The sequence below is a fragment of the Pseudochaenichthys georgianus genome, chromosome 8 (genome assembly GCF_902827115.2).
Source record: "Pseudochaenichthys georgianus chromosome 8, fPseGeo1.2, whole genome shotgun sequence".
Classification (NCBI taxonomy): Eukaryota; Metazoa; Chordata; class Actinopteri; order Perciformes; family Channichthyidae; genus Pseudochaenichthys; species Pseudochaenichthys georgianus.
Window position 1 is genome coordinate 31,432,962 of NC_047510.2, and position 14,577 is coordinate 31,447,538.

General features: G+C 42.4%; 1 protein-coding gene across 1 annotated transcript; it reads left to right on the forward strand.

Annotated features, from left to right (window-relative positions):
* Positions 1–218: 218 nt before the first annotated feature.
* On the forward strand, positions 219–12,843 carry st13 (ST13 Hsp70 interacting protein). The gene is made up of 13 exons (XM_034089985.2): positions 219–356; positions 741–885; positions 7,767–7,815; positions 7,915–7,999; positions 9,535–9,608; positions 9,720–9,786; positions 9,881–9,965; positions 10,054–10,164; positions 10,307–10,409; positions 10,988–11,104; positions 11,209–11,248; positions 11,680–11,900; positions 12,247–12,843. Exons 2-13 carry the CDS (start codon positions 776–778, stop codon positions 12,379–12,381), a joined length of 1,197 nt encoding a protein of 398 aa, XP_033945876.2. The 5' UTR covers positions 219–356; positions 741–775; the 3' UTR covers positions 12,382–12,843.
* The last annotated feature ends 1,734 nt before the right edge of the window (positions 12,844–14,577 follow it).

Genomic DNA, 14,577 nt, shown 5'->3' on the forward strand with positions numbered 1-14,577 from the left:
GATATTTATGGTCTGAAATGGGCCATTCTGTAATATGCTTACTGTTGGTACTTTAAGTTAATGAGACGCTAAAACTTCTATATAAGTAAGTCATATTTTGAATTCAGAACTATGACACAACGAGAGCCATACTCAATTCATATTCATATTCATTTATATGCATCCTATTTGTTGCCTGACAGGCTTTCCTCAGGGCAATAAAACCCCGGGTCCTCTGTCAGTCTGTCCTGATTCTCGCCTGAATGAAAACACAGAAGCGACGACACTTCACTGAAGCAGAGTAGTGTCGATAGAAATCTCCTTCAACCTTCTTGTTTTTTTATTCTCCCGTGTGAACGGTTTGCGTCTTCTATCAGGTGCGTTTCCCTTCATTCACTGTCATTCTTAGTTGTAGTTTTCCAACTATTTTTAATTAATCACGGCCCATTTTGCAAGCTAACGCTGATTAGCTAACGGCGTTATCATGCGTCAAATTGGGACAGATTTACATTTACAGAAATGTCCACAAACTCATGCCTTCTGCGACCATTAAACATAGCCATTAAAGCTTTTTGTGCACGGTTGCTTCATTGCTAGTTTATCTGAATTGTGGGGTACGCAACGCGAGGTTTTGCTAATCCATCCTCTGTTGCACGTTAGCTAACTTAGCTTAGCAAAGCTGGTATTAGCGTTAGCACGTAAACAAAGCCACACTGAACTGAGTTGTTGTGCGTTTTTCCGTCTGTTTTTTTGTTACATAGTTCAGTGTGCTGTCTGCTCGACGCGACAGAGCAACATGGACCCACGGAAAGTGGCAGAGTTAAAGGGCTTCGTGCAAATGTGCGAGGCCAGTTCTGACGTCCTGCACCTGCCGGAGCTGGGCTTCTTCCGGACCTGGTTGCATGGGTCAGTATTCGTGTGTGTTTGGGGGGAGGGGAAGTGTGTGTACGTGTGTGTGTGTGCAATTAACAGTTGAATTGATGATTTATTCTGTAATTGTGTCACTGAAGTTCTTAAAGTTTAAAACATTGTGCAAGTTTACCACGTGCATCAGTCCCGCCCACCTTCCAGAAAGAAACATGGAAGTGTGTGTGTGTGTGTGTGTGAAATCAATTGCACCACATCAGAACCCATGCAAAGAAAAAGGTTTCATCCCTTTCTAGTTTATAGTCAAATCTAGGGATGTATCGCGATAAATAAATGTCTCGATACCGTCGTGAGACTGATAAAGATTTTTTAGAAACACTTTTTTATTTAACCAGGTGGTCCCATTGAGATCATCGATCTCTTTTTCAATGGAGACCTGTCCAACATGGTATCGTTACATCCCTAGTCAAATCACATGGAAGCAGGGGCGGATCTACGGTGGGGGTGTGCTTCACCCCCACTATAGAGCCTTGCCCTCCCCCAGCTGCCCCCCTAACTTTTGTGTCCCTAAAACCGTACTTGTAGAAACAAACCTACACTAATGGTGCATTTCCACTACAGCGCAGTTTAAGCGTGCCGTTTTTTTGTTGCGTTTCCACTAGGCGTAGTACCGGCTAGCGGGTACTATTTCACAGTTTTTCTGGCCCTATAAAATAGAGGTTCTTAGCGAGCCAACAACCGGGCTGAGTATGCTAAACTAGAGAGAGAGAATCTCTGGCAAGGGGGCTACATCTACAACACAATGAACATATTTGACCGTGATGTAATTGTAATACACGTTTCAAAATAATGCCGAAGTAACAACATACTGATACCGGTTAGTAAAAACCATGAATTAATGCTTTGACAAGTCTGCAGACAGATGGCAGGCGAGAAACCTTTTTAAAATGCGTGTTTTCTAAATGGAGATCGGCTAAGCTAACGCAGTATATGCTCCGACCGTCCACACTCACAACGGCCTACAGACACAAATAAACCAGCGACTGTATTCGCCATGACACAGACAGTCTGTGGTTTGTACTTGTTTAACTTTTGTCTAGTTTCTGAACAGATATGAGGAGCTCTGAGAGCTAACGGCTGATGTTGTTTTTCTGTGGTTCGCATTGAAGATGACGTCATGGCTCCGCCTACACTGCGTTACTATAGTTACTGCCCCAGCTACTAAACAGTAATGGAAACGCAGCATAAAGTGAGCCTGGCCTAACAATGCCTAACTATGCCGTACTAAGCCGAGCGAGGCCCTGCAATGGAAATGCGCCATATGTCCACAAGCTTCTCAAGCAACGAAACAAGCAGTTCATTAATGAAAAGTGAATCATTTTAAATGTCATCTTAGGCCCGTTAAAAACGCAGCTACGGCCCTGCATTAAACTGCATTAAACACAGACCGCGGCTGACACCGCTGCAGAGAGGGAGCGAGCACCTGAGGGTGGATCAGCGTCCCCTGGGTGCATTTCTCCTTCCACTAGTTTTGTTTTTACTCCACTTCGAGCGATAGAACTATTAACAAAGCACTTATATACTAATAAAGGACTGGCTTATCTATAGCCAGTTGAGTAGCACTTGAAATGTTTTTGCTCTATGAAACCTGATGTACTTATGTGATTCTGTTTTCTTCAAGTTTGTATTTTGTTGGTCGAACGCACTTATTGTAAGTCGCTTTGGATAAAAGCGTCAGCTAAATGCAATGTAATGTAACTAAGGACGAGAGCTTGAAACAAAATATTAATAAAACGCTGCCGTTTGAATCGATAGCGTTTAACAGACGGTCGCTGTTTGGGGCGTTACGTTACAAAATACTACGCAGAAAGCGCTAGCTGGGAGATCGATCACTTTATTTGCTAAACTATGCGGAACTATTAAATCCACGTAAATTACACATCAATGAGGCCAGATAATTTTAACCAGGATACATCTTTTACCATCAAACTGGGTCTGAACCAAGCAGCAAACTCTGGGGAACATCCGGGAAGCCAATACGGAAGTGCCACACACTGCAGTTCCTACATGGGCCGCTAGGGACTGGCTGCAGAAAGGAGCAATTTCCATAGACCCCCATGTTAAAATGCCCAACTTTACAGCAGAAAAAAACATGTTTCTACCCATGGATGAAATAAATATTATTATCGATATAGTTAGATTCCACCTTCATGATTATGAATCTGTGAGTGAATTGTTTTCTAACACGACCCTTTTATTTATATTAGATCTTAAAGTTCTTGCATAAATTAGGGCGTGGTCACGTTGATGGACACGTACATGCCTCACTGTCAGCTAACAGCAACTTGTCCACTCTGCTAGGCTCCAACCATAGAGGCTACAACGTTAGTTAGTCATAGTACTGTACTTGACCCTTTAGCTTTAGCCGTGTTCGTGGTGATTGTGCCTTTTAGGGAATATTGTTACAAATACCAGACAATTAAAATGTCGTGCTGTGTGCTTGCATGTACTAACAGACCTTCCAAGAAGTCTAAAATTATAATATTATACATGTTAACCCCGTTCGCAGGTGTTTGTGTGCTTGGTAGCTTAGCGTGCTACTTATTAGCCAGCTAAGGACGTAACCCTGTATGCATACATATAGGGCTGTGCGATTATGGCAAAAATCATAATCACGATTATTTGGGTCAATAATTGATATCACGATTATTTTGACGATTATTCATTGACCATTTATTGAACTTTAAAACAAATAATATTTTACCAATAAACAAGATCAACAAATATGTTGGAGCGCACTTCCAAAACCATACTAAACATATATTATTAATATGATAAAAATAAATTGGACCAAAATAAATTAAATCAAATATGATGCAGTGCACTGTCACAACCTGCTGAAAACTCCTTAACATATAGCCAACATGTTGGTAAAACATATTCAACATATTCCACTCAGTTAAACGTTGAAGGCTGGCCAACCGTCATGGTCCAGAAGTAACAGGAAATATGTTGAACTACAATTTAAGACCAAATAAAAATGTTTAGGCCACCATGGCAAATGCTGGTAGGGCTGCTCATGTCATCTCTTAAAGATTTGTTGCAAGAAACACCAGCCTGTTTACATGGTCTGGTTTCAGAGATGAGCGCAGGCAGGTGACAAGCCACCTGTACTGAAGACCCTCAGCCACGCCCCGACACATGGGGTGACGCTGGCCAATTACAAAGCTGTGATGCGTTCAAGTGCATTATTCTGGCACAGGAAGATTATGTTACAGGACATTAACGATAAAACAGAATATTGTTGTTCTATTTTTAGACACATCTCGCGATCGACTGGTTGGGCACCCCTGGGCTAGACCATAGGTCTGTTGTGGTCGCAAAGTAGTCAGCTGAAGCCACATCTCTCTCAACTTCCCCACGGCATTTGTCATATAGTGCAGGCAGCGCAGACCTGCTGAAATAATACCGTGCCGGCATCGCGTAACGCTTGTCCAACATGTTGACAAGTTGCTTAAAGCCCTAGTTGCTAACAGTGCTAACTGGGCACATATCTTTAGCGATGTGAAATGTAATGGCAAAGTACTTAGTGGAAATAGTTTTACCCTTCTTTTTAACGAGTTGCTGCTCTTGTTCTGACATCTTCGCTCGCGCTGAACACTCACAACACATGTCACTCCCACGTGGCCGAGTGGGCTTTTAGGGAGGGGCGAAAGCGCACCCAGCAATATAATCGTATTTTGTCAATTATGCTGTTTTCATAATCGTCGCAAACCATAATCGTAATCGCGATTAAAATACGATTAATTGCACAGCACTACATACATATACATTTTAGTTTATGATTCAGCCTTGGGTAAGACTTTTATAGTCTATGGCTATGACGCCCATAATGCTAAACGGGAGCAAATGTTAATAGGGGACCCAATTATCCCAGTGGTGGCCGCCGGAGCTAACGGAGCCGCAGGGGGCTAGCTCCAGCCGGTGTCCCGGAGCTAGCCCACTGCAGCTCCGTTATGTCCGGGCGGTGGAGTCCGTCTTTTCTCAACGTGTGAATGACGAGCATTAAGAATAACAAAATATAGCTAATTCTCTCGCAGATTGTCTCATTTGATTATGAATGTAACGTTTATATAGGGGAACTACACTGTTAGCAGTAACACAATAGTAATACAGAACATTGTGTTTTCTTTCGCGATCTGTGATAAAATCCTATAACCATTGGTACTTTGTGAAGGATTTGGATTCATAAAGTAATAACGTTTTGAACAGGGTTCCCGCGGGGTCTTAAAAATTCTTAAATATGATCAAAAAATAAGAAAGGTCTTAAAAAAGATCGGATTTGAAAGGTACTTCTGTGTTGCGATCACGTCTAAATATGTTTTGGGGGAAATGTCCGGGCTGCAAAGTAACCAGTACGGTAAGAGCCTTTCAGTTCCCCCCAACAATTTGTATTGAAATAAATCAACATGGAACCAGTAATCACTAACTTTGTTTCTTCCTGCTCCTTATCGAAGAACACCCAGATAGCAACCTAGCAACCAAACTTCAGCTAGCAAACTTGGGTATCTAGCCTAGGGGTGTTGAAAATAATCGTTTCTACGATGCATTGCGATGCGGATGTGGACGATTCGGTCTCGATGCAGTGACGGAAGATAATCGGTTATAGAGTAGTAACGTTGCTTCCTGATTTTCCGGCCGCGGCTTTACTATAACGTTTTTTCTGTCACTTTAATATCAAATCGGTCGGTGACGCAGAGATCAGGGAACATACGTGACAGCGGCACAGCAACACCGAACACCGAGCAGTCTGCTTTATCCACCAACACAAGAACACCAGTCCAGAACCCACAGCAGAAGGACCCGCTCCGAATCACTCTGTGTTGCTGCGGCTCAGAGACACAGACAGGGATTTATGTTTTTCAAAGATAATCGCGTTACAATCATGTCAGGTTTTTGGTGGATTTAATGAAGTCTTGGATTGCAAAGTATGAATGTCCTCTAGCAATTTTCAGACGATATATACGTTTGTGAAGGCAGGAGGAAAAAAGCTTCCGCGATCACCGTCTCCTCTCCGTTCCTCCAAGCCCCGCCCCCTCCCTGAAAATAATGAGTGACATGCTGATAGTGACCCGATAGAAATGTTATTATTCACTTAATCACTGAGATATAATGAAGCTAATTTAATCTCATACATTCATGGGATTCATGTAACAGTAAGACAGAGAATGTAAGTGTGCACCCACATGCAGTATTTTTGTTTGTATATGCTGTTGTAAATACTCCTGCTGTGTTCAGATTCACGTCCTGTGTGATGCCACATTCAGGACATTCAGTGTCCTTTCTTAACAGAAGACCGTTGCTAGAAGCTGCAGCTCGACTGCAGAAGCATTAGCTTTTTGTTTTTGAGGATGGAACAACTTCACACACGGAGGCTTTATAAATTAATGTCAAGACATTTATGTTATTGATTTCTGAAGCACTTTCTAAATAATAAAAAGAGAGTTCATATGTATTTACTGCATGTATGCATTGATGAAAAATAAGCCATGTGCAGTAATATAGAAAATTGAGGATGCAACGCATTGGTATGAATCGTGATGCACCGTGATGCACCGGGATATCGAACCGAATCGAATCGTTGACAGGATAATCGTAATGTAATCGAATCGTGAGACCAGTGAAGATGCACAGCCCTAGTGTAGCCCGCTGCACCTTTTGCAGAGAAAATTAGCATTTGTTTTGTTAGCTAGTGCAGCAGCTCCCGCAACAACATCGGGGAACCTCCGGGCGACGTTTGGGTCTACGTCAACCCTAAAAGCGGAGGTGCTGTGGACGCTAAAATACCGCAGCTAAACACCATAAAACAGCATGAAGGCAGCAGATCTCTATATTCGCCATATCTTTTTATTACAAAGCCAGAGTTAAAAAAATATCAATATGAAAATTTCAAATACCACGCCGTAACCATAGCAACGTAAGTAGCGTAAAGAATGCAGCGCCTCCACGTACAGATGGCAACACCCAGAAATATTCAGAAACTGTAATGAACAATGACTTATTTCAAGAACTTTTATTTACAGAGACTCAACATTTCTAACCTGTGTGACACAAATATGCACGGTTTTTTGGGCTCCCCCTATTTATCTCAAAGTCGGCCTTGAGGGGAGCCAAGGTCCCCCTGCCCCCCCCCCCCCATTTCGAACAGTGACTGTTATGTTCAGTCATCGTTCTTATGTAGAACATGAATACATTTACTTTGTAAGTAATTATGGGACGTATTTCTTCTTTCATAGAAATTTCCTTAATACTTTCTTGCCGTGAAATAGGTCTTAAACTCTATTCAAAGTGGTCTTAAAAAGTCTTACATTTGAGTTGGTGAAACCTGCAGGAACCCCGTTTGAAACAATACGTATATTTTAATAAAATACAACCTGTTCTGGTTATTACGTTTTTAAAGACTGTTGATACAAAACAATGTTAAGAAATCACCACATTCAGGGAGATATCTATTTAAATTATATAGATCAATCAACAATACATTTAAAAAAAATCTAATTTTGAATATATTAAATGTATGATTTATATTTGGCCTATCCAGCGAATAAAATACCTGAGAACTCCTTGTATTGTCAATCAATCAATGTTTATTTATATAGCCCAATATCACAAATGTTACATTTGTCTCGGTGGTCTTCACAGTGTGTACAGAATATCAGTATGACAATACGACACCCTCTGTCCTTAGACCCTCACATCGTACAAGGAAAAACTTCCAAAGAAAACCCAGTTTAAAGGGAACATGGGAGAAACCTCAGGGAGAGCAGCAGAGGAGGGATCCCTCTCCCAGGACGGACAGACGTGAATAGATGCCGTGTGTAAATTGTTTGCTGAATTGTTCTCCATATTTTATATTTCAGCATGGATTCAAAAATCCCTCCTGCATCCAAGCCAAAGGGGTCGTGCCATGTGAGACATAACTAAATCATTTATTTAACACTTTTGATACATTTTTTCCCCCCACATTTTATGCTGTAACTACTTGCTCTCTGATATTTTTGTTTTTAGGGCGGTTGTCCTTGTGGTCCTCCTCCTACCTCAGCTCCAGAGCCACAGCCTACCGGACTGTCTGAGGACGAGGAGAGTGATTTAGGTACACACGGTTTCACAAAGTTAATGTGTGTTATGCAAAACAACGGCATAGTGTAACTCTAGAAAAGACTAAACCAAGATATTTGGCATCAGAAAGTCCTCTGCTCTGAGATTTAATTCATAGGAAAACCTGCATTTCATTCAGCATATTCAGTCAGTAGCCTATACTAAAAAATGTAATCCGAGCTGACAGAAAATGCTCCGTTTTAGTTTAATACCCACAGTTAAGCTCACAGACACGATTATGAACATATAGGGTCACCTACTGAATTAAAAAATAACCAATGAAAGTGAAAAGCAGATTCAGGCAGTGGGCGTATAGATTCACACTTAAAGTGTTAGCCTACAGAACAGTTTACAGAGAAGAGATAACATCTGATCCTTTCACAACAAACACTTTATTCTCTTTTTAGTTACTCATTGTAATCCCCAGTTTCTACAAGTCTAACAGTAATCAGATTTGTGTTATTTATCTGTAAGTGAATACGGTTACCATTACATGTAATCTGTTACTCTCCAAGCCTGGAAAAGAGTAGATACGGCACACTAACGAATTATCGTTTTGACTCTTGGGTTTCTGTCACTTTTGGATGCTAGCTGAAGCTTCACATTTATAGTACAGACATTAAAGGTGGGGTAGGTAATTCACTTCAGAAACACTTGTTATATTCCATGGAATGCTCTTAACATCCCGATAGCAATGAATACATTAAAACATGTCATCTGTGGAAGCCGTAGCGCTGTAAAAAGCTCGACCAATCATCTGAGCCGGCCCGGCTAAAGTAACTGGATGGCCTACCTGCCTGTCAGCCTTCCATCTGGGCACAAACTTATCTCTCATTGGTCATGTGCGCGGTCGTGTGTGTTGGAGGAGGGGCTCTGTGAGGAAGTCTGAAGGAAGAGGCAGATTGTTTTTGCTTGTGTACTTTCAAATTCTAGCGCACTCAAGCTGGTTTCTCCATTCTTACCTACCCTACCTTTAAGGTGAAATACATCTTCTTATCCAACTCTGAGCAAGAAAGCAAAATGGATTATTATCCAAAATGTCAGTTTCTTTTTGTAGGTATATTTATAGATTCAGGTCTGAAGGAGGACAATTACATAACTTTGCTGCAGTGCTGTCTCCAACACTAAGGAAAATACGCCAAGACATCGAAAAGGCACATTTTAAAGGCCTGTAGTGTCGTATATGTTTTTGTGCATGGAAATGGTCTAAACTAGACACAAATCCCAAAGTTCCCTCCAAAATACAGATGTGAGCCTGAAGATGAGCATAATGGGGCCCCTTTAATAAAAAAAAAGGCAATTGTCTCTATTAATAATTGAAAAGTAGATTCATGAGTGCAGTTCGCAGACATGTCCCCATTTTCAAACCTGGCTTTAGTTAATTAGTTATAAAACGGCAGCATTCCTGAATGTGTGTGAGGGCGTCAGACTGCCGATTTGATTTCCTAAGAATATCCCAAAAATGTTCAGAGACTGTGTTCCCCACAAGAGCTCATTGTAAGTCTTGGGTTTATCTCTTTGCTTCTTCAGAAATTGAAATGGAGGGAGTGATTGAACCGGACACCGACGAGCCGCAGGAGATGGGAGATTTTGAAACCACTGAGGTACAATGTTGAGATTTTTCTATATTTTCTATCAAACATTACTTTTTTTGACCTTTTATTAATAAAAGATGGAGAATAACTAAGCCACATTGTGTGCATGCGTTCCCTCAGGTATCAGAGGAGATGATGGATCAGGCCAATGAGAAGAAGATTGAGGCCATTGATGCTTTAGGAGAAGGTGGGTTGATATTATATTTAGAAAAGACGGACGCATCCATTGGCTAACTGTAACAACATTTACAGTTGAATTATGATCTCTTTGTCTGTTACAGGCGATCTGCAGAAAGCCCTGGATCTTTTTACGGAAGCCATCAAGCTGAACCCCTGCGTAGCCATCATGTACGCCAAGAGGGCCAGGTGAGAATCCTCCATGCTCTTAGCTTGATGACTAATCCTTCTATTAATGATGGAGTGTAACCAGGCGCCCTCTCTCTCTGTGCGTCAGTGTGTTTATCCAGATGGAGAAACCCAACGCAGCCATCAGGGACTGTGACCGAGCCATCAGCATCAACCCAGACTCTGCACAGCCCTACAAGTGGAGGGGAAAAGCTCACAGGTACATTCCTGACTTTACACACACACGTGACATAACCAAACACTCAGTGTAAACACGACACACCTCATCTTGTTTTAATCTCAGCTGAGCGTATGATCTGATGGTATCATATCTGCTTGCTTATCGTGTGTGTGTGCTGCAGGCTGCTGGGCCACTGGGAGGAGGCCGCCCGGGATCTGGCTACAGCCTGTAAACTGGACTATGACGACGACGCCAGTGCTTTGCTGAAGGAGGTCCAGCCCAAGGTATAAAGCCAGAGAAAGGAGGGAAACGAGCCCCTTTTTCACAGTGACTAATGCAAATAAGTTTCCTTTTTGTAAAGGTCTCCTATCATGCAAAATGTACTTTTTGATGTCTTTTATACATACATATGTGTCGGGGAACTCACGCAGCGTCAGAAAATAAAACCCTCTTTCTTTTCCTCCGTACCCAAATCTCTAAAAACGGGGAACAACGGAGCTGATCCAGATTTGCGTCCGATATGACGTAATATCTGAAATGTGGACCCACGGCCCAATCAGAAAGCTGCTATCAGAAATAATGGCCGACTGTTTGGGACGTAATCTGGTCTTTGCAGAGAATCAGCCATTTTGTAACCGGGCTGGAACAGAGGGAAATGAGGGATGTCTAAAATGCATGATCTGTTTGGTGTTTTCATCAAAACACTTCATCGATATGTTTTTTATATATATCCCATAATATAAGCCTAAACATGTCATGATGGGAGATCTTTAATGTCGAGGAGTCAATCCATCTTTGTGAAGCTCCTAATGGCAGAATGTGAGTGTTCTTTATCGTCATCTGTCACTGGTTTTTTGTTCAGGCTAAGAAAATCATCGAGCACAAACGCAAATACGAGCGTAAAAGAGTGGAGAAGGAGGTCAAAGACAAGCAAGAGCGGATAAAGATGGCCAGAGAGGAGCATGCACGAGCTCAGAGGGTGAGTGGGATGGAGGTTTCCTTTTCAGGCCAGCGATGTGTGGTTTTTTAAGAAATCTGTTAACAGAAGAAAGCACTCCTGATTCATCCCTTTGTTTCCAACAGGAGGAAGAAGCGCGACAGGCCGGAGGAGGATTCTTCCCAGGTAGGACAGCAGAAACACTTCAAAGGAGAATACCCTGTGGAAATGATTTGATACTCTTATGAAAGCTGCACAATTTAGAAAACATAACTGCGATTGTTTTAATTGGAAACCAAAACAGTGAACGTGTTATTTGAGGAATTGTGTCTCGAGAATTACAGGATGATATATTTTTGTATCCAGAGTTTTAAAGGTGGGGTAGGTAATTCACTTCAGAAACACTTTTTGTTATATTCCATGGAATGCTCTTAAAAAAAAATGTCGGCTGCGTACTTTCAAATTCTAGCGCACTCGAGCTGGTTCCTCCATTCTTACCTCCCCCACCTTTAATGTTTACATCTCCAAACTGCAGAAATGCTCCGTGTCTCTCTGTTTAGTTGGGATGTATTGATGTGTTATGACTGACTGATTGATCCTGGTTGTTTTTAAAACAGGCGCTGCTGGGTTCCCAGGAGGATTCCCTGGTGGAGCCCCCGGTGGATTCCCCGGAGGATTCCCCGGAGGATTCCCCGGAGGTTTCCCCGGTGGATTCCCTGGTGGAGCCCCCGGCGGAGCCCCGGGTGGAGCCCCCGGTGGATTCCCCGGTGGAGCCCCCGCCGGCATGCCCGGTCTCGGTGATCTGCTGAAAGACCCCGAGCTGCTCAACGCCATGAAGGTGAGATAAACCGCATAAATCCTCCGTACCACTTCCTCTGATGCAGCCCAGGACGGATATGATATGCAGAGCTTTAAGGAGGAGGTTCGACAATATGGCAAATCCATTTTCTTACCGAGAGTTACATGAGAATAGATACCACTCGAAAGGATTTTATGACCCAAATTGTACTTTAGGTCATGTATTGGGAAGATGTATTTTTAATGCTCTTACTTCGATTTGAATATTGCACTAGGCCATCTTGCTCGGTTGATATGATTTTGATGAATTGTGAAGACCTACATCTGATTTTGAATGCCCTCCCTGGATGAATTTGACCGTGTTTCTCCCCCGTATTCCCCTCCAGGACCCCGAGGTGATGACGGCCTTCCAGGATGTCGCACAGAACCCAGCCAACATCTCCAAGTACCAGGACAACCCCAAAATCATGGCGCTCGTCACCAAGCTGAGCTCCAAGTTCGGAGCTGCCCCACAGCCGTAAACGAAAGAAGGACCAAAGAGGAGAGAGAGGATCCGTGGTGAAACAATCTGGAGAGCCGCGACGCATTTCAACGATTATTCCACTGTGTGCAGATCAAACGGGGCAGCGGCGGGTTAATTAAGTAGAGAAAGTGGGGCGACTTTTTAAATGATCTTAATGAGCCTGTTACACTTAGCATCCTCCTAACTCAGACTGACTCTAACCTGTATCCCGAAACGCTAAACTGGGGACCTCCGCATTAAGATGCTAACACAGATGTTTTTACAGCCATTTAACTCGTGGTGATTGTTCAGCTTCCGGTTTGTTTTTCCTTTCTCCAAACAGGGCCGTATTCACACACAGACAACTGTTGGGGTTTCTTTGCTATCAGATGTATTGTTAATGCGTAAAAAGAAGTCACTGTCCTTGATGTCTGACCCTGTTGAAATGTATGATTCACAATAAATCCTTTGTTGCTGCAAACAGGTTTAACATTATTTCTATTTATTCTTTATTTCGTTATACAAACTGATTTTACAGAATCACATGCAGTCTTTCTTTTCTTTTTTAGTATCCAGAAGGACTCTCAACTAGGGGTGCATACCGGTACCACCGAAATACCGGTTACTCGCGGCTTTTTTTAATATAAAAGTAAGGCATAATATCCTTAAACTCGTGCCCAAACTGTCTAAATTACGATGTGAATTTCGCCGTGAAACTCCGCAAACGAGTCACTGTGGAGTGTGGGCTGCATATGACTGCCAGTCTGAATGGTGGGGTCTGTAACCAGTGCCAGTCTGAATGGTGGGGTCTGTAACCAGTGCCAGTCTGAATGGTGGGGTCTGTAACCAGTGCCAGTCTGAATGGTGGGGTCTGTAACCAGTGCCAGTCTGAATGGTGGGGTCTGTAACCAGTGCCAGGCTGAATGGTGGGGTCTGTAACCAGTGCCATTCTGAATGGTGGGGTCTGTAACCAGTTTCAGTCTGAATGGTGGGGTCTGACTGTAACCACTGCAAGAAGTTTCTTTCTGGGAAAGGTTGCAACACATCCAACCTCCAACCAATGCTGTCTGGTATGGCAACCAAGTGCCTTTGTGTTCAGGGAAGCAGCGTGCCAAGCGAGAGAGTGTTCAGTTCAGCAGGTGATATCCTACGCCAGGGGTGCCCAACCAACCAGTCAATAGCAGGGAGATTCCCAGTCGCGAGATGTGTCTAAAAATATAACAACAATATTCTGTTTTATCGTTAATGTCCTATAACATAATCTTCCTGTGCCAGAATAATGCACTTGAACGCATCAAAGCTTTGTGATTGGCCGGCGTGACCCCATGTGTCGGGGCGTGGCTGGTGGGCAGTGCACTAGTTCGCTAACGTTGTCCGTGTCAACCATGGATGTATAATAAGAACAGTCAACAGGAGTGACAGTCCGCACACACACAAGACCGCAATTATGGCAGAAGCAAAAAAAACAAAATATATAATTTTCACTCCGAGTGGGAGGATGATTCTTTTTGAATCTATTCCAATTCAAAGTCCACCTGTCTCATCTGAAATGCGAGCGTGGCTTTATCGAAGAAGGGTAATTTAGGAGAGCGGCATTTCAAAACAGTGCACAAACGCTACGAGACGGAATTCCCTCCTAATTCTGCACATGAAGTCTTTCAAAGACGGCGAAGTTGTGAAAGAAGCATTCCTGGAGGCTGCCGACGCGCTTTTGGGGGACAGTAAAAATAACAGCATTTCAACAGGTTTTTGATATAATAAAAACTCAAGTTAGATACCGTTATTAATCAGCTGTAAGTTTTAGTTTGAACTTATTCATTATATTATTGTACAAAATGGTATAAGAATGCAAACTTAAATTGATTATAGTCTAATCAATTCAGGTTAAGAAACTAGTGTTGCTTGCATCCTATTTTAAAGGCATTTTTTTTATAATCTACTAAAATGCAACAAAAAAAGGGTTTGATTCTATTAATTTTGTCTTTTTTATTGCACTTTGGCAGCAGATTCCTGAGTAGCTTCAGATCTGAGTTGTCTTATTAGTAAGCCTAATTTATACTTTGTAGCAACACTATTTTTATATAATGGCAAAGGGTTCAGTGTCTTTTCTTTTTTTCCTGTGTCATATGTGGCAGCACTGTTCAATGTTTCTTGAAAACATTACCCACTGTAGTGACGTGTGAATAAACTCCAACTCTGTATCAACAACACTGTT